This window comes from Pongo abelii, chromosome 13, assembly GCF_028885655.2.
Source record: "Pongo abelii isolate AG06213 chromosome 13, NHGRI_mPonAbe1-v2.0_pri, whole genome shotgun sequence".
In the NCBI taxonomy this organism is placed as follows: Eukaryota; Metazoa; Chordata; class Mammalia; order Primates; family Hominidae; genus Pongo; species Pongo abelii.
This window is the reverse complement of record NC_071998.2, coordinates 86,419,939-86,447,722: the sequence shown is the minus strand read 5'-3', so window position 1 is coordinate 86,447,722 and position 27,784 is coordinate 86,419,939. Positions and strand designations below refer to the sequence as shown.

Here is a 27,784-nt window from a genome sequence, read left to right as displayed (position 1 = left end):
CAAGCTAATGCCATTGTCATAAATGGGAGTTTGGAGAAAATTCTATTAATATTTGTTTGGGTGGTTTATGTACAGCGTTGAACTGATTTGAACCCCGACCAAACACTGTATGGAACTGATGTACGGTCGGGGAAATCATTAACTGAAGATGTCTTTTTTGTTGCTATTGTTGAGAACGCAGTTAGAAAATCTTATTTTAGAGGTTTTACCCCGTTGACAAAGCCTCAACTTTTCTTCAAAAGAACTAATTTCCATTTTACCTCCCCTACATTTTGAACAGAATATGGATGAAGCCAGCGCCCCTTCTCCGCGGGCGCTGCTGCAGCCCTGCTCCCGCCGGGGCTTCCGGGCGAGACCGGGAACACTCGAGCAGTACCGACTTTCCTCGCCTAGAACCCGCCCCAGCCGGGCCCACTTCCGCCAGAGCCCTGGCCGCGCCCGCCCCGCCCCGCCCCGCCCCACGGAGCCGAGATTCGTCGGAATTTTCCCGCGACGCCGCGGGAGCGCGCGGGGCCGCTAGCCAGGCCCCAGAATGCACTGCTGACACGTGTGCGCGCGCGCGCGCGCGCGGCTCCACTGCCGAGCGACCGCGGGAAAATTCCAAAAAAACTCAAAACAAAAAGCCAATACGAGGCAAAGCCAAATTTTCAAGCCACAGATCCCGGGCGGTGGCTTCCTTTCCGCCACTGCCCAAACTGCTGAAGCAGCTCCCGCGAGGACCACCCGGTAAGCGGCAGGCCGCAGAACGCAGGGAGGGCGGAGGCTTCCCTCGGGGGTCTGGCCGACACGTCAGCGGTGAGAGCGGGAGGAGGAGGCGAGGGGCAAGAGGGAAGGCTCGCGAGAGCGGGTGGGCGCGGCGCGCCTCGCGGTGGGCGAGAGGGGTTCCCGCCGGCGCAGGGCAGAGGCTGAGGCTGAGGAGGGAGGCGGGAGGCGGGAGGCGGGAGGTGAAGGGTGGGAGGTGGCGGGCGGTGCCAGCCCGCGGGGCGGGGCCAGCCGTGGCGGGATCCGGCGCTGGGGTCGCGCGGAAGGGAGTCCCCGGAGAGGCGGGAGTCGGGAGTTGGCGTTTTGGTTCTTTTTGTTCATTGAGCGCAGGCAGCTATGTCTTCTTCAAAGGAGAGGAGCAAAGGTGAATTTCTCTGCCTCGGACCTGTGGGAGCCGTGAAAAGCTCGCCCCTTTGAGCCGGTCGCCCTCTACAGCTGGCCTCGTCCTCCCCGTCCCTCACACCCCTGCCCCCAAGCCCGAGTCGCCGGGGCGCCGGGAGGGGCGAGGTCCAATTAGAGAAGCCCGGGGCGCGGCTGTTACCCCTCCCGCCCTCCGCCTTTCATTCCCGGAGGGAGGCGGGTTCGCAGAGGCCAGTGTCTTCCCTCCACTCTTTTTGTGGACGCCGGGCCACATCTTCAAAGCCCGTGAGAGATTTTTCAGGTGCTGTTTGTTTGTTGGTTTGCTCTTTTTAATTTTTTAGGTGGGTGCATTTACAACTACGAACCCTCTATGATCTTCTGTGTCTAGCGCACCGAATGGGGGAAAAGACTTGGAGTTTTATAACATGGGAAATTGGGTACCAGAATCTTAAGGGAAGAGACCAAGGAGTTTTCTAGCAAAGTCCTGTATGTGCCTGGACTTTTGTTCTAATCTGAAACTTGGAAAACTCCCGGGCATCTGATTTTATTCTAACCTGTGCCCCATTTAATGCATCTAAACTGTGATGTGATTTGACTTAGCATTTATCTAATGAGCAGAGCACTTTTGGGCCACCCAACTTCAGCTCTTTGTGGCTGTCACTGACTGTCAGTGATATGCCCTCAGACAGATCGTTTTCTCCTTACTCCCCTCAAGGGTTGTTACAAACGATGGAATTCATACCAGGTGTTGAGATCATTCATTACATAAGCTTAGATAGAAAACATGTTCATTGCGACTTTATACATTAAACTTAAATTGGTGTTTCAATGTAATGTGCTGTACCAGAGTCACCTGGAAATAAGCACTCATATACATTATTCATATGCAAGAAAGGCTGCATCAAAAAAGAATTTGTTCTCCTAGATATATCAGAGATCTTTTTCACCAACCCACTACCCCCAGTAAAAGATCCTGCTTCTTGAGAATTGGACTAATTATACTTTGTATCTTATACATTCGAATTTATTTTTGCTTTATTCGGTCATATTTTCTCTTGATTTCTCGAAAAACGTTTACCAAGGCATCAGAAAAGAAAAGCAGGCTCTATATTGGTATTTTTTGTTTTGTCCTCTAATAAAAAGCATTAATTTGATTGATTGGCTGGATGTGGAAGATGTGTTGCTGCATGTATGTGCAACTGTGCATGTACATTTTAAAATAAATGGTACTTTTAACCAGTTCCATATTTCAGCAGGTAGTTCCAATAACAATTATACAAATTTCGTGTTTATGAGAACCAGCTACAGGGAGGCCAGCCTGGCCAGTAGAAAGTTGGATTGATTATCTGGGCCATGGAGAGAGCCAGAGGAAACTCACATGAGTGGTAGTTCCAAGTTGGTAGTATTAGGGCCTCAAATCAGGCTGGAAATGAGCACCAAATGATTTTTAAAAGTTTTATTTTAGGCTGGGATATGTGCATTCTCTGTCTTGTTTATGGATCTTGAGTGATTGACTTAATGTGAAAGAATACATACAGGAGAAGCACATTGGAAGTTTTGCAGTGTTTTAATAAAAATGCAGAAGTGAAGAAGGAAAGACAATTCAGATAACAGGCAGAGCATGGTAGCTCATGCCTGTAATCCCAGCACTTTGGGAAGCGGAGGCGGAAGGATCACTTGATCCCAGGAGTTGGAGTCCAGCGTGGGCAACAGAGACAGCGCTGTCTCTACAAAAAGTTAAGAAATTAGCCGGCCATAGTGATGCGGGGCTGTGGTCCCAGTTGCTCGGGAGGCTGAGGTGGAGGATCACCTGAGTTCAGGAGGTCGAGGCCACAGTGAACTGTGATTGCACCACTGCACTCCACCCTGGGCAGCAGACTGAGACCGTGTCTGGAAAAAAAAAATTGATAACAATTCAGATTGGCCACCAGAGTTGGACTGGGGGCTAGCAGGCAATGGTTTTACCTCCATTTTGAGATTGGCATCTTCTAACTCAAGTTTAATACGGGACTGAGGGGAAGAGGCCTGTGTGCCTTTTATGTCAGCATCACACTATCTTGATTATGGCAGCTTTATAGTAAGTTTTGAAATTAAGTAGTATACGTTATCCAATGTTTTTCTTCATTTTCAAAATTGTTTTGGTGGTTCAGGGTTCCTTACATTTCCGTATAAATTTTAGTATCAGTTTGTTATTTTTTTCCAAAAAATCGTGCTGTGATAAACTTTGTAGGAATTGCATTTAATTTTGCATATCGATTTGGGGGAGAATTGCCATCTCACCATGAACATGGAATCTCTTTCCATTTATTGAGCTCTTTAATTTTGCTTAGCAATATTTAGTAATTTTCAATGTACAAATTTTACCCTTTTGTAAATTAATTTTGAAGTGTTTTATTTTTGATGGTATTGTGAATTGAATTATTTTAAAAATCTCATTAAAATTTTTTTTTATCGATAAAGTGAAAGCAAGTTTTTTTTTTTTTTTTTTTTTTTGACGGAGTCTCGCTCTGTTTGCCCAGACTGGAGTGCAGTGGCACGGTCTTGGCGCACTGCAATCTCCGCCTCCCGGGTTCAAGCGATTCTTCTGCCTTAGCCTCCCGAGTAGCTGGGACTACAGGCACCCGTCACCACGCCCGGCTAATTTTTGTATTTTTAGTAGAGACGGGGTTTCACCATATTGGCCAGGCTGGTCTCAAACTCCTGACCTCGTGACCTGCCTGCCTCGGCCTCCCAAAGTGCTGGGATTACAGGCGTGAGTCACCGCGCCCGGCCGAAAGCAAGTTTATTAAGAAAGTAAAGGAGTAAAGAATGGCTACTCCATAGGTAGAGCAGCCGAATTATTTTTAAAATTTCATTATGGATTGTTGTCAGTATATAAACATACACTTGATTTCACTTATTAATCTTGTATCTTGCAACCTTCCTTGTTGAACTTGATGATTACTTCCAGTTTTTTGTGAATTACACAGGATTTTCTACATACGGCATCATGCCGATAAAGATAGTTTTCTTTCCATGTGGATGCCTTTAATTTCTTTTTTGCCTGATTAATTTTTTTCTTACCTGGTTCGACCCTCCAGCACTTTGCTGAATAGACATGGAGTGTATATTACTGACTTATTTCTCGTCTTAGGGGGAAAACATTTAATCTTTTACCATTAGATACGACGTTAGCTGTTTTTCATAAATGCACTTTATCAGGTTGAGAGATTTTCCTTCTGTTACTAGACTGTTGAGAATTCTTATGAACAAATGTTAGAAATGTTGCTTTTCTGCATCTATTGAGATGACTGTGGTTTTGTTCCTTTATCAATATGATTTATTAACTGATTTGTGTATTTATACTAACCTTGCATTCTAAATCCCATTTGGTCATGTTATATAATCCTTTTTACATATTGCTGGATTTGGTTTAGTAATATTTTGTTTAGGATTTTTGTATTATGTTCATGAGTAATATTAGTAATATTTGGTCTTGTGATGTCTGTCTGGCTTTGGTATTACCGTAATAGTGGCATTTTAGAATGAGTTGGGAAGTGTTCCCTCCTATTTTTTCAGAGTTTGTGAAGGATTGATATTTTTTTTCTTTAAATATTTGATAGAATTCACTCACAAAGTCATCAGTTCGTGGATATTTCTTTATAGGGAAATTTAAAATTACAAATTCAGGTTCTCCAGTGCACGCATGCGTGTGACTTCTCCGGTGAAGGTTGTCGTGCGCGCACCTGGCCGTGACTCCTCCAGAACGAGGTTGTGCACGTATGCGCGCGCCTTCTCCATCGCCAGCTCACACGCGCTTTCTCCAGCACTGGTTCCCATGCGCACACGTGACGCTTCTCCAGGGCGGAGCCCCCATAGTGTGTGCGGCTTTCTAGCGCTCACTCTTGGTGGGTGTGCTTTGCCAGCGCTAGCTCCCTGGGGTGTGCCGCTTCCCCAACGCTGGCTCCCGTGCTTGGGTGCCGCCCCAGCACCTGTTCCCAGGCGTGTGCACATCTCCAGCGCTGGGTCCTTGGCATATGTGCTTCTGCAGCGCCGGCTTCTGTGATGTGCATCTTCCCCAGTGCAGGCTCTTGTAGTGCGCTGTGATCAGCTGCACCCAGTGGTCAACTGTGTACCTCAGCATCCCCGTCAGGCGATTTTGTAACTGAGCCTGTGGTGGGACACCTTCCTGTGAACACCTTTTCGTGGCGCCCTAGAGGATGGGTTTCTGGCAAGTTACCAAAGGTGGTTTTCCAGCAAGTTGTGCTGGTGGAGCACCCACAGAGACATCTCTCCTATTCAGTGAGCCATGGCTGTGCTCCCTCCAAAAAGTTCTTGATCCCATTTCTGGGAAGAAGTGGGTATTTTTCCTTAGGGCACCCGCCTCAGCCCTAGGGGCAGTGGCTCCTCCTTATATCTGCTATTCCTGTGTTTTGTAGAATTCTCTGTACTTCTGACTAGCCAGCACCTTTTTACTCCAGTCCTGTTACAGTGAATAGTTCTTGACCGGGCATGGTGACTTATGCCTGTAATCCCAGCACTTTGGGAGACCGTAAGGCTTGGGAGAATTACTTGAGACTAGGAGTTTGAGACAAGCCTGGGCAACATAGCAAAACCCCTGTTCTACAGAGAACACGAAATTATCTGGGAGTGGTGTGTGTCCCACCTACTACGGAGGCTGATGTGGGAGGATCGTTGAGCCCAGGAGGTTGAGGCTTCTTGGAGCCATGATTATACCATTGCATTCCAGCCTGGGCAACAGAGTGAGACCCTCTCTCTAAAAAAGAAAAAATGACAACAACAACAATAATTCTTTATGGTTGACTTTCCTTATTCAAATTATTATGTGGTTTCTTTTTACTGACTGGACCCAGACTGATTTATCACCTTTGCTCTGAACTTCCTCAAGAAATCATAAGTGGTGAGAGTATTTAGTCTGTTCATTTTCTTGAATTGTGAAAGTTAATCCTAAGGTTTCTCCCACTTCCACATGACAAAAGACACGTTTGTGTGAGAGTATGTAGGCTTTTATGAAGTGATGAAACTGCCCTTCCATGCCTTTGCAAATTGGAAACAGTATAGATTATCATGGAAAGTGGGGTCAGGGATTAGGAGGGGAGGAGAAGAGGACAGGATTAGAACTGTGGTCGACCTTATGGCATCCAGTGGGCAGGGTTCCCAGATGACCTGACTTTAGATATGACTGTACTTCTCATTATCTTTCACCCCTGTTTTTCATTTTTCAGATTTCTGGGACTTGTGTTTTCATTTTCCTCTAGAGCCCCAATGATGCTTTTGTAATTCAGAAACATTTTATGTGTGATATAAACATTTTATGTACATTTAGCTATTTTAGTGGAATCTGAGATCTGTTACTCTGGTGACTACCCATAAGACAGTTTGAGGCTGCGGTTTTTCACACACACACACACACACTGATTCAGAGGAGACTATTTAAACAATTTGAATTTGGCTGGGTGCAGTGCTGTGCACTTGTAGTCCCAACTATTTGAGAGGCTGAGGCTGGAAGATTGTGAGTTCAAGTCTCCTGGGCAAAATTGTGAGACCCTATCTCCAGGGAAAAAAAAATAAATAAATAAAAGGCTATGACTTTATGTCTGTGATTCCTTCTTTACTTGGTTCAGTTCAAAGGTATGGAATTGCCAGGCACTTTTGTTTCTAAGATTTTGGAGGTGCCATTTACTTTGGTGACTTCCAACACCCTCCTATGGCTGGTTCCTTTTTGTTGTCATTTTGTTTTTGTTGGTTGTTACTGTTTATTTAAAGCTATAACATTATAAGGCATCGTACTTAGCCTAATCCTATTTTTGTAATTATGCTTGTACATTCAAGTGCTGTACTCAATAGATTTCCTTATTAACTCCTGATTTTTTTTTTTTTTTTTTTTTTTGAGACGGAGTCTCGCTCTGTCTTCCTGGCTGGAGTGCAGTGGCGCGATCTCAGCTCACTGCAAGCTCTGCCTCCCGGGTTCACGCCATTCTCCTCCCAAGTAGCTGGGACTACAGGCACCCACCACCACGCCCAGCTAATTTTTTGTATTTTTGGTAGAGACGGAGTTTCACCGTGTTAGCCAGGATGGTCTCGATCTCCTGACCTCATGATCCGCCTGCCTTGGCCTCCCAAAGTGCTGGGATTACAGGCGTGAGCCACCGCCCCTGGCCAACTCCTGATTTATTGATGACCATTTGAGGTTATGCATAATGACTTTTCCTCTGTCCTTGTGCACTGCAGTTCATATTATTGCCTCATGTATATATGCCTGTTTCCACAACTCTTAGCCAACTTCTTCAGGGTATATTCTTTTTTATTATATAACTGCATTGATGTTTGTTGAGTGCCAGCATCCTTTCCTCCCTTCTCTGTCATAACAGACCCTAGATTTTCTTTTAGTAGTCACTATTCTGTGGGCTCTGGGGAACACTGATACTACCTCTAGCTCCTGGGGGTGGACTTTGATTGGTTTAAGGAGTGTGTTTTATTGATTCGTCACAGTCATTGGTTAAGGATGGGCATAAGCTCAAGCAAGTCCAGTCTGAATACATCTGAGGTCTGTCTCTTACTTGGGATGCTGGAACAGAAGTATGTACTCTATTTTTGGGTGGTATGGATGTGATGTGACTTCTGTAATGGCTAAAGCTGTTTTGCTATCATGAGGGAAGCAGGATGGAGAGATAGATCAACTGTGAAGTCTGCCCTGTTTCTGGACTTGCCAGTTTCTTGAACCAACAAATTCCCCCCCGCCTTTTTTTTTTCCTCTTTTGAAACAGGGTCTTGCCCTGTCAACCAGGAGTGCAGTGGCATGATCATAGCTCACTGCAGCCTCAAACTCCTGGGCTCCAGGAATCATCCCACCTCAGCCACCTGAGTAACTAGGACTACAGGTGTGCACCACAATGTCTGGCTAATTAATTAATTATCATTATTTTTGTAGAGACAGAGTCATGCTATGTTACCTAGGCTGGTCTTGAACTCCCGGCCTCAAGCTATCCTCCTGCCTGGGCCTCCCAAAGTGCTGTGATGAGAGGTGTGAGCCACCATGCCTGGCCTCCTGTTATTGTTTTAGCTGGTTTTGCTTGGTGCAGCAGGAGCATTTAATGCTTACTAAATGTTTAGATCTTCCCTCACATTTCCCAGTTCACTTGCAGCTAGTTAGGACATTGTGATCGTTCTAGCCAATAGATTTTAAGCAGGTTATTTCCAGGTAGAAGCATTTAGTAGCGGATTCCTGACCTAGCTATCTCCTTTTTGCAATGGTGATTATGGAGGCTAGGTGTTGAGATGTCTGAGCACCTGTCATGCTGGATCCATGAGTGACTGTGGAGCAGAACAACACCCCCACCCCACAAACATGTGTGTCTCACATAACATGTTGGACATATAGTATCAGAAAAAAGTTACTACATCATAACTTCGCCCATCTTGATGAATAGAGTTGGGTTTTCAATTACTAGAAACCAAAGGCATCCTAGATGATATAGTATAATTTTGTAATTCTTAGTGTGTATTTGGTGATTTACAATGTATGCAGATTATACATTGTAATTGATTGGTAAGACACTTGTCTGAAGGAATCAGTTATATTTAGCCCTAGCTTTCTGAATTTGGTGTACCCAAACATGACCTTGTCCAACATGGATTGTAATGATTACTTAGCCTATCTACCCCTACATATCAAAGGTTATAATAAAACACTATATAAAGTATACATTTGTACAAATAATATCGAATTACTGCTTTTGCTTGAAGCTGTTAGCTAGGAATTTCTAATCATAGGCCGTAAGAGTGAGTAACCATTTATTAGTGGTATAACAGCATGCATTTTATTTATGAAGTGGTATTTTCTGCAGTATTTGGCACCCAGAAGAATATCTTGTGTTTCTGATACTGACTAGTACCATTAGAATTTTTAGTCATTGCGCTAAAAAAGTTGGCAAAGCTAGTGAAACTTTGGCTTGATGATAAGTATTTTGATAAATGGTGACTTTTTGAAACTATGCAGCCAGTTTTAGGAGTAACAAATATTTTTATATGAAATGGTATAATATGATTGATTTTATCTTAAAATTGAGTAGTTGTAAGGAAGAAAAGTGCAATACAAATATCTTTTTCTTTTTTAGAGATGCATTTCACTTGGTCTCCCAGGCTGGAGTGCAGTAGTGCAATCATAACTTGTTGCAGTCTTGCCCTCCTGGACTGAAGTGATCCTCCCACCTGAGCCTCCTGAGTAGCTGGGACTACAGGCATGAGGCAGACACTGTGCCTGCCATTAAAAATATCTCAAATTTTGGTAGTGACATTCCTTTGAAGGTATTAAAAGCTAGAAATTTGTTTCATTCTATCAAAGTTTCAGGTATCTTCATTTAGTTCTACGCATGTGTGCTGTACCCATCTAATGTTTGCCTAAAATTGTACTAAGTCTTTTTGGTTTTAAAATAATTTAAGTCTAGGCCAGGCGTGGTGGCTCATGCCTGTAATCACAGCACTTTTGGAGGCCGAGGCGGGTGGATCACTTGAGTCCAGGTGGTCAAGGATGCAGGTCAGCTGGGCAAGGTGGCTCCTGCCTGTAACCCCAGCACTTTGGGAGGCCAAGGTGGGTGGATCACTTGTGGTCAGGAGTTCGACTCCAGCCTGGCCAACATGGTGAAACCTGTCTCTAATAAAAATACAAAAAAAACTAGCCGGGTATGGTGGCGTGTGCCTGTAATCCCAGCTACTTGGGAGGTGGAGGTACAAGAATCGCTTGAACTCGGGAGGTTGCAGTGAGCTGAGATTGGGCCATTGCACCAAAAAAAATAAATAAATAAAAATTAAAAAAAATGCGGTGATCTGTGATTGCACCACTGCACTCCAGCCTGTGTGACAGAGCCTAAGACCCTATCTCAAAAAAAAATAAAAAAAATTAAGCCTAAGATGTTTAATTTAAAAATAATTCGAGTTTTTAAAAAAGTATGTTTTTGAGGCAAAATGGTGAGAATAGGACAAGTATAATAAAATATTGTGGTACTTGATCAGAACCACCTTTGGTTACATTGTTTTGTGGCCAAAGTGGCTATGACTAAATGACTACATGTTAGTTATTTTAAAAACATTGTTTCTAAGGTATTACTGATATACATGAATGGATTGATATTGTTATCATGGGAGTGGTTTGTTATAAAAGCGAGATTGGCCCTCTTGTCCTCTGTCACTGTGTGATGCCTTCCATTGCGATGTGACCCCTCAATCTTAGACTTCCCAGCCTCCAGAACTGAGAGCTGATAAATTTCTGTTATTTGTAAACTACTGAGTCTCACATATTCTGGTATAGCAGCACAAAACAGACTAAGACAGGCAGTTGGGCAACAGCAAGTCTGAGTTCCCTTCCAGCAGCAACTGGCAGGAGTGAAATCCTGGCTGTCTTCTTTGCAGTCAGATGCTCTACCACTGAGCTATACCTACTGGCTATCTTCTTTGGACAGTTGCTGTTTTTGACCACAAGCCTGTCTAATTGCTTTACTCATTTAACTTATCTGTTGTGGACTTTGAATTTATGACCTTTGTCTAAAGTAATTTAAGTTTTGAATAATTCTGAAATGCATTCAGTTGTTAAACTAACACTTAGAAAAAAATGGACAGATCAGAACAAATTTGTCATACTTATTGGAGAAATTACTGCAATAATCAGGGTTCTCTGGTGACTTATAAGTTTCATATCTGTAGAAAAGATTATTATTATTCCTGAGCAGTAAGATACTATATACCCTTTATAAATCAGAGCTTTTTGTTCTGTTGATTTTATACAAATACGTTGGTTTTATAAGCATGGTTTTTTTTTTGTTAACTACTTCTTTTGATTTCTTAATTTATTTCTAACATTACTTTGGGCAGTAGCCCTATTAAAAGTGTTTTGTACTTTACAAATTATTTCCATATAGATTATATGGGATTCTCACAATAACCATATGTGCTAAGGTAAGATAGGCATTTTAAAAAAAGAAAAATAGGGCTGAGCACCTGTAATCCCAGAACTTTGGGAGGCAGAGGTGGGCGGATCACTTGAGCCCATAAGTTCAGGACGAGCCTGGGCAACATAGCGAAACCTTGTCTCTACAAAAAATACAAAAATTATCCAGGCGTGGTGACATGCAACTGTAGACCCATACAGTGTGACATGCAACTGTAGGCTGAAGTGGGAGGATCGCTTGAGCCTGGGAGGTTGAGGGTGCAGTGAGCTGTGATCATACCACTGCACTCCAGCCTGGGTGACAGAGCGAAACCCTGTGTCTAAAAACTAAATAAAGAAATAAAAATTAGAAAAGAAAAATAGAATGGAGCCTTTGCAAAAAAAAATTACTTTGGCTCATAATTAAGGAATTCCCAAGAGATTGCCCAAAGGAGGATAGCTACTGATGAACTTCTTGGGTTAATTGTGTGTGTACAGCTTTTAAATGTGTCTTAATTGTTATGAGATGATAACCTTTTCAATAATCAAAAGAGCCGAGTATTTCTGGTTACCCAAACCCAACTGATTTTAGCAGAAAACATTTGCCTTAAATAATAACTTCTCTTTGAAATGTTTACAGAGAAGGAAACTGAGTTTAATGGCAAGGTTGTTGACTGTTATCCAGGGAAACTAACTCCTGTCTGGTGCTCTTTTTGTTGCACCAGTAGTTCGATGTCCAAGGGTGGCTGAAGCTTCCTATGGAAGCATTGTTAAGCAAGTCTTTCGCAGGCTTTCGGTTGCATCTTTCTACTGTGTAAATAGGGGCATTAGGAGAAATGTAATCTTTGAATACTGCCCAACCAGTTTCTGCTTGGTAACGTGCCCTGAAACCCTCAATGAATGCCAGCAAACCAATTAGATCCACAGTGTATTTGATACGCATGTCTTTTCCCCAAACAAAATTCAAATTTCACAAACACAAACTGAGTCATTTTCCAAATGTTTGTATATGAATGGAAGTTTTTGTCCTGTTCTTCTGTAACCAATACCATAAAACTTCTGAAGGTCCTTGATGCATTTATTGAACAATGTTAATCCAAAACAAAACTTTATTCTGACTAAACTTGTAGCTATAGAGAGATACCAGACTCATTTTTGTTGATCAGTACAACATGTTTGTACCAACCAGATCTAAAAAATGTGTAAAGGAGTGCCATGCTGTAAAGACCTTATTACAGTTGTAAACACCAGTGCAGCTGTTACAAATCTAGCAAAACCTCAGGTTAAACAATTTCAAATTTACTGAAGATGACATTCCAGACCCAGTTTTCATAACATAAACACTCTAGGACATGCCTTTGAGATGAGTGGGATTGTCATTAATATTAATGCCACCGAATTCAAGGCTGAGAAGTCGTTTCTTTCCAAGCTTTATTTTCACTCCTAATTTTGGAATAAAATAAACTTTTAGCCTGAAGTATGGTGTGTCTTTTCACAGCCTGAAAACATTTGATCCTGTTGCCTTTGAATTGTAGGAATGCAAAAATACAGTATAAGTCTTTTATTCTTGATAGTCATTTAACTTAAATGAGTTTGTTAGAGTTAAAGTTGGGAAGAATTAACTGTTAATGGAATTCAATTGCATTGTTCAATTAAAATAAAAGGATGCTAAAAATAGTTGCTGTTTAAGGATTGTATTAGTGTGACATTTTAGAATGCTGCATTTAAGGAAGGAATTTTATTCTAAAGTGATTTGAAGCACATTTTTTGTGGTCCTGTCTTTCATCTAGACAAGGTAGGACAAGCATTCAAAACCTGTACCAGTCTTAATCTGTTTTTTTCTTCTTAGTTTCCACTTAGTGGGACATCTGGTGAGGTATCATTTTGGCCATATAGTCATTTCTAAAGTTTCTTTCTGTGCTCTGATTTCCAATTAAGTCTTCTATGATGTTTGCCAAATTTAAGAGCATGCAGGGGTCCACTGGAAGCGCTGAATAACTGGGCTTTGGCCTAATTCTTGTGCATGGCTGTATGTGTGGGGTGGTTTTGTTTTGTTTGCTTGTTTATTGGTAATTGCATTAAATTCCATTTGCCTTTACTGAATTTTTTTTTGTTGGACTTTTGGGGAAACCTCTAAATTGGATAATAGAGCAATTAAGTGACTGTTTGTAAGCGATCCTCAGTGCTCTATTAGAGAGGCAGCATTTATCAAAAGAAGACAGTTGAATTTCTCTTGTTTAAACTTGCTTTTGAAATTCTGTTAATTTTCTAATAAGGAGAATTGAAGCCAAGCATTGTCAAGTACCATATTGTAATCTAAAGTTGCTAACTGTGGAAGCACATAGTTGATATGGTAATACCTTTTTCAGAGGAACTTTGGCTATTTCCATCAGCATAAAGGACACAACAGACTGCATCTATTGCCTTCACCTCTGCCTTATTTATTTCTTTTGTTTTCCTTTTTTTTTTTTGGGGGGGGGGGATGGAGTCTTGCTCTGTTGCCCAGGCTGCAGTACAGTGGCACGATCTTGGCTCACTGCAACCTCCGCCTCCCAGGTTCAAGTGATTCTTGTGTCTCAGTCTCCCAAGTAGCTGGGATTACAGGCGCGCACCACCAAGCCCACCTATTTTTTTTTTTTTTTCGTTTTTAGTAGAGACAGGGTTTCCCCATGTTGCCCAAGCTGGTCTTGAACTCCTGGGCTCAAATGATCTCCTCCCTCAGCCTCCCAAAGTGCTGGGATTACAGGGCCAACACTCCTGGCCCCCTTTTTTTAAAAAAAAAATTAAAGAGGTTGTGGAGGTTTCTTTGAATTCTTTTGGCGTTTTTAAAAATGTTATATTTTGAGAAAAAAATCTGGGCAGATACAAAGAACCCCTCCCTTTCCTGTTTAAAAACTTTTTTGCAGTCGCCCTGGAATTTTCCTTCACTGTCATTCATCCTTCTCTCCTTTCTTGATATTGGGTCTTCTGTTTACTATATTTTCTTTCTTGGTTTTCTCCCTCCTCTTGGTGTGAAGCAGATGTTCTAGTATCTTCCTAAAGCAGAATGTGTGGGAGGCGAATTATTTCTAGTCACTGCCTGTTGAATGTGAAGTTATTCTAGTCACATTTGATTGATAGTTTGTCTAGATAAGAATTCCAGGTTGGAAATTATTTTCCTTTAGAATTGTGAGGCATTGTTTAATTTCCTTCTACCTTCCTGTGTTTTTACAATTTCATGATGATGTGCCTGGTGTGGATCTCTTCTCATCCATTTTCTTGGGCAGTTGGTCAGCCCTTTCAATCTGGAAACTCTGGTCTTTTAGTTCTGAGAAAATTTTTGTTGATTATCTCTTCCCTTCCATATTGGAACTCATTACAAGAAAGCTAATTAAGGAAGAGTAGAGGGTTGTGTTATGGGCTGAATTGTGTCCACCCCTCCCCCATTCATAAGTTGAAGCTGAAGCTGTAACCCCCAATGGGACTGTATTTGGAGATAGAGCCTTTAGGAAGTCATACCGGTGGAGTCCTAATCTGATAGGATTGGTGGCCTTAGAAGAAGAGGTAGAGAGAGAGATCTCTCCCCACAAGAGCACAAAGAAGAGGTCATGTGAGGACACAGGTAGCTGCCTACATACAATCCAGGAAGAGGGCTCTCACCAGGACCTAATAGGCCTTGATTGTGGACTTTACAGCCTCCAGAATTGTGAGAAAATACATTTCTGTTATTTAAGCCACCACGTATGTGATATTTTGTTATGGCAGCCTAAACTGACTAAGACAGGTTGAGGTCAAGCTAGGACCTCAGCTTCATAAAGGTGAACTGCTGGCATTGCAAGAGAATATTAACATGGTGCTGGTGCGCGTGGGTTCTCCTTTTTGAGTGGTCACTTTTTAAACTTACCTCACTCATCTGCGTATCACCCTTTGTGAGTTAGCACAAGTCATTAACCCAAGGTTCTAGATCTGTGCTGACCAATGTCATAGTAAATAGGTACGTTTAATTATTTAAATTTACATTAATTAAAATTAAATAAAATTCAAAATTCACTTCCTCAGATTCATTAGCCATATTGCATGTGTTCAGAAGCCACATGCAGCTGGTGCCTGCAGTATTGGACGGACAGATAGAGCCAGAACCTTTCCATCCTTGCAGAAAGTCTGGCTGTACAACCGTATTCTAGATACTTGCCTTACACCTCTCCCTCTCTCTTTTTTTTTTTGTCCAGTGGGTCTGAACTTTTTTAGGTTCAAGACATACTTAGGAATACTAGAATTTGTAGTGGACTTCTTCAAGGTTTTAAAACAACACTAAGAAGTAAACAACCATTATAGTGCAAACTCTGCATCTGCAGTGATCATGCTATTCATTTGGCCATGCTTCTGCAGTGTGGCCCTTAGAAGAGCTGTTTTCTACCCCTGCTGGGCTTTCTGATATCTTTGTAGGACAGAGAATTGCAGGAAGCAGGCCTTCATGTCTGAGCCATGCTGCTCTGGTTTGCTGTGCTGAATGTTGCTGTGCTCTCCCGGAAGAGGTAGGCACAAGTGCTTTAGAAGGAATTGTCAGAACCCCACTGCTCTACTGAGCACTGGTGAGTCTGAGGATTCACAGGCTGAAGGCAGGTCACTGAAAGCGGCCTACATTCTGGAATTTCTCAGAACAGATTATTTCCTGAGATGACAAAAAGTATAATTTTGGTCAGAAGGATCACTGAATTTCCTGGAATCTGCCCCACCAGGCTGTGTCTTCATAGATGGGAGCTGTTCTCAAGAATCCTCAAAACAGCCCTTTGAGGTAGGTTCTGTTTCACTCCCAAAGAGAAGCGAGGTTGGCACTCAGAAATTTCACATCATTTGCCCTGGCTCACTGAATGAACTAGTGAATAGTGACGCCGGGTTCAGACCTTTCCGTTTTTCTTTAAAACTTGTGTTTTTTTCTACCAGAATGCAACTAGGGTTGGCCAGTGGCCCTTTCTGTCCACCACGTGGGAGCAGCTCTCCTAAAGCTGGGCTCTGCATTAAAGGGATTTGTTTGCAAATTCATTAAATTAAACATGTTTAATTCAGGGTAAAAACTGAATGATTTGGAAGATCTTTTTTCTTTTTTTTGTCTCTTTTTTTGAGATGGAGTCTCGCTCTGTCTCCCAAGGCTGGAGTGCAGTGGCGTGATCTCTGCTCACTGCAAACTCCGCCTCCCGGGTTCCTGCCATTCTCCTGCCTCAGCCTCCCAAGTAGCTGGGAGTACAGGCGCCCGCCACCGCGCCTGGCTAATTTTTTTTTTTTTTTTTTTTTTTTTTTTTTTTTTTTTTTTTTTAGTAGAGACGGGGTTTCACCGTGTTAGCCAGGATGGTCTCGATCTCCTGACCTTGTGATCCACCTGCCTTGGCCTCCCAAAGTGCTGGGATTACAGGCGTGAGCCACCGCGCCCGGCCTTTTTTCTTTTATTTTAAAGAACTGTTGTTATTTTTATTTCAATTAAATTGAAAAACACAGGGAAAAAATACAACAACAACAAATCCCAGGCAGGACATGGCGACTCACGCCTGTAATCCCAGCACTTTGGATCTCTTGAGTCCAGGAGTTTGAGACCAGCCTGGGCAACATAGTGAGACCTCAGCTCTAGAAAAAAATTAAAGAATTAGCTGGGCATGGTGGTGCATGCCTGTGGTCCCAGATACTAGGGAGGCTGAGGTGGGAGGATCGCTTGGAGGAGGTTGAGGCTGCAGTGAGCCTAAATCAGTCGTGCCACTGCGCTCCAGCCTGGGTGACAGAACAAGACCTTGTCTAAAAAAAACCCAGAACCAAAAAAAAAACAAAAAACCCCAACAAATCCCTCATAGCACCAGCACTTATTTTTGAAGACTTCCTGTACTTACACATATAAATATTTTGTACAAAAATGTTATGATATTATAAATATTTTTCTGCAGCTTCCTTGTTTGACTTAAGAATTTATGATGAACATCTTTCTGAGTCAGTCAGGAATATTCTTCATGCACTGTTAACTCCTCTTACTTTAACAGTTTTGTGTGTGTGTGTGTGTGTATTTTGATGGTTATTGTTATACTGACTTTAGCCACTTTTCATCATTTTAGCCTTTAGGTCTCTTTTTTTCTTTGTGTGGTCTTAACCGAGAAATAATTGCAAGCGAGGAACAAAGTCTTAAATTTGGTGGCACTCACCACCAAATAATTCCAGATGTTTGCCTTCCCTCTACATAGAAAGAGCCCACTCTCATGCTGTATTTGTTCTTCTCATCCTCCCCTGTCTTATTTCTCTTTCATTTCATTTAATTTTAACCTCAATACCAGACTTATTTTGTGCAGCCCTTGGCCTGCTGCGGAGATATCTTTGCCACTGGCTCTCTTTCCAGCCCCCAGTCGCTGACGTGTCTCTTGGCAGCGAGTGTAAATGATGGTGGTCCTCTCATTCTGATGTGGGAGCACCCCAAGTCAGCAGTAATATTTGGTGTAACAAGTACCAGGGTGGGATAACCACATATCCCTGGACTGGGATTTTAAAATTGTCAATTGTCCTGTCATTTGTGGTTTAGGGATCAACTTGAGCAAGAGAAACTCCGTCTCTACTAAAAATACAAAAAAAAAAATTAGCCGGGCGTGGTGACAGTCGCCTGTAATCCCAGCTACTCAGGAGGCTGAGGCAAGAGAATTGCTTGAACCCAGGAGTCGGAGGTTGCATTGAGCCGAGATTGTGCCATTGCACTCCAGCCTGGGTGACAGAGCGAGACTGTCTTTAAAAAAAAAAAAAAAGAAATTGTAGTTATTTCCTACAGACTTCTTTTTCTTGGTTATCACCTGACATTGCCTTATCAGGTATTTTATTATGTATTTTATTCCTTTTTATTATTTTTGGCTTAAATTTTCCTTTTAGTCTTTTACTTTGATCATCTTTTCTTATTTTCTTCTCTATATTTTGGATTCTTCAGACTTCTTCCCTTTTCTTAATCTTATCCTTACCAGAGATCCCTTCTGCTTAAATTTCATGATCCAGTTTTTCAGTGGATGGAGATAGAAGGCTGAGGTGAGGAAGGTGGGGGTAAATACGATACTTGCTGAATTTTAAATATAAAACAAGATATTAAGGAACTTATTTCCTTTTTTATTCCCTGTATTTGGGAGACCATAGAATTGGCTGGCCACTAATATCAAGTGGCTTTTGTGTGTAGACCCTTACAAAGAAATGACTGATAAAGTCCCTACTTCTGGGAGTTCTGATAGTAAAAATGTGACATCCATGACACATACATTGCCAGTCAATGATGGATAGAAATGGACAGACTTTGAGGAGATGAGTTTTGAGTATACAGAGATACCATTTTGTGTGTGTGTGTGTGTGTGCACATGCATTTGAGACAGGGTCTCACTCTGTCTCCCTGGCTGGAGTGCAGTGACGCGGACATGGCTCACTATGGCCTCGACCTCCCAGGCTCAAACAATTCTCCCACCTCAGCCTCCCGTGTAGCTGGAACCACAGGCATGCGCCACCATGCCTGGCTAATTTTTTGATGTTTTGTAGAGCTGAGGTCTCACTATATTGCCCAGGCTGGTCTCGAACTCCTGGACTCAAGCGATCCTCCTTCCTTAGCCTCCCAAAGTGCTGGAATTACAGGTGTGAGCCACTGCAGGGCCACAGAGATACAGTATATTTGTAATACCATTAGTAACTTTTATTTGACAGAGGGTTAAGTATTGACTAAGGGATAAAACCTATTCTGGGGCTCAGAAAACAAGGTTTTGCTCCAAGAAGGCAATTAGATGTGAATAACAGTTTCAGTACTGAATTGGGAACCTTTTTACTGAAATGTAGTCTACATGTGGGTATCTAGCAATAGAGTCACTGTTAGTAAAGAACTATATATATCTGTGACATACAGAGGAACCACATACAGTTTCTTAAAATAATATGTTCTTCATCTTTGAGGAAATCCTAGACAAAACTGGAAAAATTTCAAGTTTTCTTATTGCTCATTACAAATTATAGGGATTTTGATATTGTGCAGTTAAAAGTTCAGTAGATTTTCGAAACTAGTTATTAATTGACCTCGGTTCTGCACATTTTTGTTGCTTTGCAAGAGTACCCTTAAGGCTCAAATAAAGTTAAAAGTAAGTTAAATGGAGTGTTAGACTAAAACTGTATTTTTTGTCTGTCAGCACATAAATAGAAAAACAAACTAGCTTAAGAACATGACTGCAATTTAGGATCTTAAAACCATATATACCATAGTATTTTTAAAGCCTGCAACCAAAAAGTAGAATCATTGTGTTTTATAGCACTTTGAAATTCTGTCTGATGTTACTGTATGTCTGTGCTGTCCTGGTATGGCTTTTGGATTGCGTTTGTGGTACAAGATTGATTTCTTGTATTTGTATGTTACTTGGCTGCACAGATGGTGTCCGCTTCAAATCTAAATAAAACTAGAACAATGATTTTGCCAGTTGGTTTTGACTGCTTTTATTTATTTTGGATGGCTATAGTCTTTGCGAAGATGGCAGACTAAACCTGGAAGTGACAGCTAAGAACAGAATGGGTGGGCTACAGGTCTGCTAATTGTTCTCAGCAGAACTCATGCCACTTCTCCCTGGGTACAAGACGTTTTCTTCAATTGAATGTCCACAGGCCAGCTGAGCCATCCTTCGCTCCCATATCCCTACTGTCCTTGGCCCAGACCTTTTCTCATCCTCCCTGGGTTATCTCATCCATTTCCATAGCTTTAGTAACTGTCTCTCTGTTGATGTTTCTACATCTGTGTCTTCAGCTCAGGCCTGTTTCCTAACCTCTTCCTCACATACCCACTGCCTATTGGACCTCTTCATTTAGATGCCCCAGGTCTCTTGTACTCACCATGCCCTAAGCTGAGCCTATCTTTTTATCCAAGTATGTTCCTATTCCTTTGTTGCCCCTTTCAGTGTATGGTGGCATAACACATCTAGTTCTCTAATCAGAAACCTGAGCAACATCTTTACCTCCTCTCTATTCCTTTTTTTTACTATGTTTGATCTAAACACTACTATGTGTTCTCCCTGATAAGCATCTCTTATCTGGGTGCTTTTCTCTATTCCTTCATGTGACTAGACTAGGCCTCAGTTACTGTAAGGTGGTCTTCCATCTTACAGTATGATCTTGTCTCCCCTGGTGGTCCATTTTCTATATTGCTTGTGTGATTTTTCTGAAACACAAATCTGATTATATCACTTTCATGCTAAAAATCCTCCAGTGACTTCCCTTTGCTCTTAGAATAAAGTCCAGAGTCCTTACTCTGTTTTGTAAAGTCCTTTTAAATCCATCTACTACTTGCTTGAGCAGGGTGACAGTCTTGGTAAAATGTACTTTTATAGCCAGAAGTCCCCCTCACACTTAACATATCATGATGCTTTCCTTTCTTGTGAGAAGTGGGAAATTTTATTGTAACATGTTGTCCATTAGTAAACCACACTCAGATCTGTGTGCCCCTCTTCCAAAAAATACATTATACATATTTCTACAAAGAGAGAAAACATGTAATAGTTGTCAGGTTCTTTTGAGAAATCCTTTTGTAGAAGTTATGCTTGGTGTTGTTTTAATGTTTTTATTACAAAGTAGAGAGCCTGTCTGATGAATCTTATACAAATAAAGTAATGGAGGTAATTAGATATCACCACAGCCTTTCCTTTCTCTCCAGAAGAGGTAATAAGAGTCAGCATTCATTTGGAAGCAGTTGCCCAGACATGCCAACAGAAGTTGTGGGCATCTGTATCTCCTTCTAAGAAAGTGGGTTTCATGAAAACCTTGGGAAAGGAAGGAAGAGACGGAGGGAGAGAGGAAGGGAAGATGCTATGTAGGTGGGCCAGTCACCAGCAGAGGGATAAAAAATGGTGAGATCAAAATATAAAAGCACCAGTAGTGTATTCCTTTGGCTGGCCTCTATCTCTAGATGCCCTAAAATGTTTATCTCCATTATTATAAAAGAAATCGGTGTAGATGCCTAGAGAAAGGAGGCATCCCTGATTTGGGCAGGATTCTAAACAATTGCCTTTTGTATTGTTAGTCTACACTTTGCTGAAAGTCCCTCTTGCCTCAGTCTGCTGTTCCCCTGGTGAGCCCCCACATATGGTTCAGTTCTCAGTGTCAGGTCTCTTTTTCTGGAAACTTTCTTCAACACCCCAAATCTGGGTTAAGTGCTCCACTTAGTCTGCTGTACTATGTAACACTTCTCACTCTGCAGTTTTAGTTTGTATTTTAAGTTCAGTGACTATGACTAATGTTATTGTTTGAAATGAAAGAGATTTTAAGAGTTTCTTCAAGAGGATTGACCAGAGTCCTGAGACATTTCTCCATTCCTAAATATATAAAAGCCATGAGTTGCGTTTGAACTTCATTACAATTTTGAAAATTTTTAGACATATCAAAGGTATTCTGTGGATGAGAACTAGCCCGCTTCAATCCAGTTGTGACTATCTTGAGTGTGAATGTCAGTGCTCATGTTTGATGTTCTTTATTTTGGTGTATACTCTAGGTGTAAAGCCAGCTCAGTATTGTCCCAACACATGACTGTGTTTGTTTGGCTAACTGAATACACCTTACCTGCCTTTTCTCCACTTTCTGTCTTCATATTGAAATCCATACACTTGAAATATTCTAATCCACTAGATATATGTAATTTCCTCATTTATGCTTTACTGAAACCCTGTTGGAAAATTCAAATTAATTACCCTTAGATTAAAAAAAAAGCCTAACAAAGCTCTGTGGATTTGGTATGGGAACATATCAATAAATTTTTTTAAATAAAAACCACATAATTATTTTTAAAAACAACATATTTATTTTCAGATCTGTTGAGTTTTTCCACCTACTTCTTCAAAGTTTTCCTTGTCATCCAAAGACATGACATTTGAGGATCTGTCTCTTTACTACTTTTCTATTTTTCAGGCAATGAAACCTCTTGTTACATTAAATTAGTGTGTCTAGGTCATGATCCTTAGTCATTTTAAATTGGAGTGTGATAGAGAGGTTTTAATACATTGTGCAGTAGATCCTTGATATTTTCAGATTTAACAGGTTTGTTTTGATTTTTAAAATCACTTTATTGGTTATGATTGATATATAAAAAGTTGTACATATTTAATGTATAGAACTCAATGAGTTTGTGGATAAGTATATACCCATGAAGTTATCACCACCATCAAAACTGTAAACATACCCATCACCTCCCAAAGTTCTCCCTGCCCCTTTTGTTATTATTTTTTTGTGTATGGTAAGAACACTTAATATAAGCTCTACTCTTTTAGCACATTTTTACTATACAGCATAATATTGTTAGCCATATGCACTATGCAATATAGTAGATCTCCAAAATTTACTTCTCTTTTAGGACTGAAACTTTGTACCTTTAACTATCACCTCTCAATTTCCCCTCCTGCCAGCCCCTGGCAACAGCCATTGTACTCTTTTTTTTTTTTTAAATTGATACAGGGTCTCACTGTGTTGCCCAGGCTGGAATGAGTGGCGTGATCATAGCTCACTGTAGCCTCAACCTCCGGGGCTCAAGAGATCCTCCTGCTGTAGCCTCCTAAGTAGCCAGGACTACAGGCATGTGCCATCCTGCCTGGCTAATTTTTTATTTTGTACAGATGGGGTTTTGCTCTGTTGCCTAGGCTGGTCTCAAACTCTGGCCTCAAGTGATCCTCTCTTATTGTGGTTTTGATGTGTATTTCCCTGATGATTACTGATGTTGAGCATTGTTTCAAATAACTGCTAGCCATTTGTTTGTCTTCTTTGAAGAAAAGTTGGTTCAGGTCCCTTTGACCATTTAAAAGATCAGGTTTTTTTGTTTTGCTTTGTTTTGTTTTGTTTTTTGTTTTGTTTTTGGTATTGAGCTGTTTGAGTTCCTTATATAATATATTCTGGATATTAACCCCTTCTCAGATGCATAGTTTGCAAATATTTTCTCCCATTCTGTAGGTTGTCTCTTCACGCTGTTATTTTCTTTGCTGTGAAGAAACTTTTTAGTTTGATGGATTTTTAGTTTGATGTAATTCCATTTGTCTGTTTCTGCTTTTGTTGCTTTTGTGGTCTTATCCAAAAAATCTTTGCCCAGAAGACCAGTATTATGAAGCATTTCCTCTATGTTTTCTTCTAGTAGTTTCATAATTTCAGGTATTACATTTAGCCCATTTTGTGTTGATTTTTCTTTTTTTTTTTTAGATCAACATCTCAAACTTTATAATACACTCACATTTATAGACAAATTTCTGTTTACAAGCACAAAAGGCAAAGAACTGCAAAGAAGCTAAGCAACTGCATCATCAGCCACATTCAATCGAATTAATACTGTTGTCCCCTGTCCGTAGTTTTAATCCAGAGGAAATGGTAGATGCTGTCTCACACATGGACTCCACTGTTAGTTTTAGAAGTTGGAGACTGTGTGGTTCCGCAGAAGTCTGGGTTTCTACAGAGCTGAACTGAGACTCCATCATGTTCCAGGCCATATCAGCCAGAAGAAAGTCATCCATTGCTGTTTGAGTTTCGTTGTTGGTGAAGAACAAGTTCCCCAGGGTTTCAAACCCAGAACTCGTGGTCTGTGTTTCTGTACTGTTCAACTGAACTTTGCTTTCTAGAGCAGGTATATTTTTAGCAGTGGAGATTCCTTCAGTTCATGTCTCTGTGGCAGATGAATCAGTACTCATGGAAAAGCTGGAGTGTTTCAGAATACTTCCCAGAGGCAGATGAGGGCTACTGTCTAAGAAAAAGTTTAAGTCTGTCTGTGTCTGTGTGTCAAACATCTCAAGACTTAAGAAGTTAGAATTTCCCCTATACTCGTAGGACTGAGCAGAGATATCTGCGAGTAAGAAGTCCGTTTGAGTCTCTGTGTCCAGTGACTCCAAGACTGGCTTGGTGTTCATGGTGCTAAGTTCACTCTCTTCAGTTTGAGTCTGGATATGTGAGGCCGAAAATAACTCTTTGATATCAAAATTGATACCAGGGTTCTGGGCTGGGCCAGATGGGAGCTGGGTGTCAGGTCCAGGATTTGTGTTAGACAAAAGACTACGATGATTCAATGTCTGAGCAGGCAGATTACTTGACAAGATGTTTTCCAAATCACTTAATAAATCTATGGTTTGGGTCTGATTATCTGTCACGTTCTGTGAAGGAAGCATACTATTCTGTGCACTGAAGTTTATAATTGGTGCACGTTTCTCAATATCTTGATTTAAAGTCTTAGGCTCATTCTGAGGTAACAAACTATGAGTTACTGTCTCTGCTACTAAACTGTTGCTTATAATGTTACTTGTAGCAACATTATATGATGAATGAACACTCTCAAAAATGTCTCCACACATTCCAGCTTGGTCCATCTGTACATGGTCATCCGTTGGACTTTGTATCCCACTGGTTTGAGTTTCTCTGGAGACCCCACCCAACGGGAAACAGGTGTCCATAAATGCATCAGTCTGAGCAGCTATAGATGAAGTTACCTTAGAGCTGGGCAAAAATGTCTGAGTGTGAACACTAATGGGAAGAGATACTTGAGAATCAAACAGCAAATCAGTTTGAGAACAAGACGACACAGAGGAATCAGCAGTGGCCCACTGTGCAGAAGGTATAAAGTTTTGTGAGGCATAAGACAGATCTGTCTGCACGTTGATTGAAGAAATGCTATTCTTCTGACATGTGTTCCCTAGTTCTTGTAAAGGATTAGATGGATTTTTACCCAAGTTCACTTGAACACCAGTACTTATTGGCTCAACAGCAACAGGATCAGCAATTTAGAAAAGAAGTAGGCTCTCCTTAAGAGAGCAAGCCTCTGAATCTAGGCCGAGGATCAGGGTTCCTACTGACAAGGGCAGTAAGTGCACAGCCCCTGTGGCAGAGCCCTGATCGACACCTAACACCACAGGCTGGGCTGAGGAATCAGCTGTAGGCACAAAGACAGGCATCAGGGGTAGTTTAAGCAAAGCCACTTTGGGCTTTGGTAAAAGCAACTTTTGAGGATATCTGGGTGGTGTTGTAAGAGTCTGCTTGTCAGTGTTAGAGCCACAAGAGTCTTCAAAAGATGGTTCTAGCTTTATTTCTGAAGCTTCTAGTTCTTGAGTGTCTGGTCTAGGGATTGGTTGGTTGTTAAATGATTCAGTGGTCTTGTTGGATAACTTCTGGTTTCGCACAGTTTTCCATTTTCCTTTTCTTACTAGGTGGGTCCCTGTGTTCTGCAGGGATCTCGTGGCCAGTTCGGTAGATGTGAGACTGCAGTGCTGTTCTACTGGCATAGGGACAGCCGCATGTGCACCGGAAGGTCTTGCCACAGTCCTCTGCATGTCTTTTCAGGTCCCATTCTGTACCGTACGAATTGCTGCACTTACTACATTTGTGCTTCTTCTCAGCATGCATTTGCATAAAGTGCTGTTTTACGAGAGAAAACTGAGAAAATGGTCTGTCAGGGCTTCTGGGGCAGCCTTCGATTGGACAACAGTAGAATTTCGGTACAGTTTTCAAATCTTTTCTTATTGTTTGATTGACTATGCTATACTGCATGCGGTGGCTCTTGATCAGGAGCATGTTGAGCGCGGGGCTGTTGGGCAGGATCTTGCGGCAGCCGCGCACGGTGCACAGGATGTTGGTCCACATGGCCTGGGACAGCTCGCTCACCTACTGCTGGATCAGCTCCCCTGCCAGCACGGGGGCCGCGGGCTGCTGCGTCGCCCCCGCGGGCCGCGGCCGGCTGCCCCTCAGTCGGGGTCCCGGGGGCACCCATGGGCCCGAGGCGGCGGCGGAGGCTCCTCTCGTGGCCGCCGGGACGGCGCGGGCACCCGCTGCCAGAGCCGCGGACCCCGCCGCCGCCGCCGCCGCCTCCAAGGCCGCCATGGCTCCTGCAGGGCGGCCAGGCCCAGCTCGCAGTTGTGTTGATTTTTCTAAGTGGTGAGAGATAGGGTCTACTTCCGTTTTTCTGCATGTGGATATCCAGTTTTCCTGAACACCATTCATTGAAGAGACTGTCCTTTCCCCAGTGTGTGTTCTTGGCGCCTTTGTCAAAAATCAGTTGACTGTTAAGTGGGTTCTCTATTCTGTTCCATTTGTCTGTGTGTTTTTATGTCAGTACTCTACTGTTTTGCTTACTATAGCTTTGTAGTATATTTTGAAGTCAGGTAAGATTGATGCCTCTAGCTTTGTTTTTTTGACGCAAGATTCCTTTGGCTCTTTGGGGTCTTTTGTGGTTATATATATTATATATATATATAATAAATATATATATAATATATATTATATATAATAACATATATATTATATATTATATTATATAATATATATTATATATAATATATAATATATAATATATATGTTTTTATATATTTTATATATTTTTATATTATATTTTAATATATTATATTATATTTATATATATTTATATATAAAAATATATATTTTTATATATATTTATATATAAAAATATATATTTTTATATATATAAAATATATATATATTTTTTTTTGAGACAGAGTCTCACTCTCTCACCCAGGCTGGAGTGGAGTGGCGCAATCTCGGCTCACTGCATCCTCCACCTCCTGGGTTCAAGGGATCCTCCTGCCTCAGCCTCCCAAGTAACTGGACTACAGGCGCCTGCCACTATCCTCAGCTAATTTTTGTATTTTTAGTAGAGACGGGGTTTCGCCATGTTGGCCAGGCTGGTCTCACACAGCTGACCTCAGGTGATCCAGCTGCCTCAGCCTCCCAAAGTGCTGGGATTACAGGCATGAGTCACTGTGCCCAGCCTCCATACAAATTTTAACGGACTTTTAAAAGATACGAATTCTTCCAATCTGTGAACATGGGGTATCTTCCCATTTTTTGTGTGTCTTCAATTTTTTTCAATATTTTATAGTTTTCATTGTAGAGATCTTTCACGTCCTTGGTTAAATTTATACCTAAGTATTTTATTTCTTTTTTTTGGTAGGTATTGTAAATGGGATTGCTTTCTTGATTTATTTTTCAGATAGTTTGCTATTAATATTTGGTGTATGGAAACACTAATGATTTTTGTTTGTTGATTTTATATCCTGCAACTTGACCGAATTCATTTATTAGTTCAAATAGTTTTTTTTTAGTGGAATTTGTAGGGTTTTCTATGTACTGTGTCATCTGTAAACATAGACAGTTTAACTTCCTCCTTTCCAGTTTGGATGCCCTTTCTTTCTTTCTCTTACCTAATTGCTCTGGGTAGGATTTCCAGTGCCGTGTTGGATAGAAGTGGTAAGAGTGGACCTCTTTGTATTGTTCCTGATTTTAGAGAAAATGGTTTTAACTTTTCCCCAGTCGGTATGGTTAGTTGTGGGTCTGTCACAGATGGCCTTGTATTGATGATGTACATTCCTTCTATACCTAATTTGTTGACAGTTTTTTTTTTATCATGAAAGATGTCGCATTTTGTCAAATGCTCTTCCTGCATCTATTGAGATGATCATGTGATTTTTATTCTTGGTTCCGTTAATGTGGTATATCATCTCCATAGATTGGCATATGTTGAATCATCCTTACAACCCAGGGGTAAATTTCATTTGATCATGATATATGATCTTTTTTTATGTGTTGTTGAATTCTGTTTGCTAGTGTTGTGTTGAGGACTTCTGCACCTAAGTTTATCAGGGATGTTGGCCTATGATTTTCTTTTCGTGTCTTTGCCTCCTATTCTTAGCAGTGTTCCCTTGAAAGTAATTTGTCTTTTTATAATCTCTGTCTGCTTTTAGGATTTCCTCTTTGCCTTTAGTTTCTGCA

General features: G+C 41.4%; 2 protein-coding genes across 10 annotated transcripts in view; one reads left to right on the top strand and one right to left on the bottom strand.

Moving 5' to 3' along the window:
* The first annotated feature begins 421 nt into the window (after window positions 1-421).
* The window catches only part of FANCC (FA complementation group C), a 218,132-nt gene continuing 190,769 nt past the window's right edge, over window positions 422-27,784 (top strand). For 2 of the 9 annotated variants that reach the window (XR_008509829.2, XM_024251895.3), the window contains exon 1: window positions 524-726. The gene's annotated coding sequence lies outside the window, so the exon portion shown is untranslated. The other 7 variants (XM_024251894.3, XM_054520284.2, XM_024251899.3 and 4 more) reach the window with 7 other exon arrangements.
* On the bottom strand, window positions 23,143-25,879 carry LOC100462251 (ATM interactor-like). Its single transcript, XM_054520283.2, is given in 2 exon segments — window positions 23,143-25,177; window positions 25,179-25,879. Coding segments are annotated over 2 exon segments (2,553 nt in total). The 3' UTR covers window positions 23,143-23,325.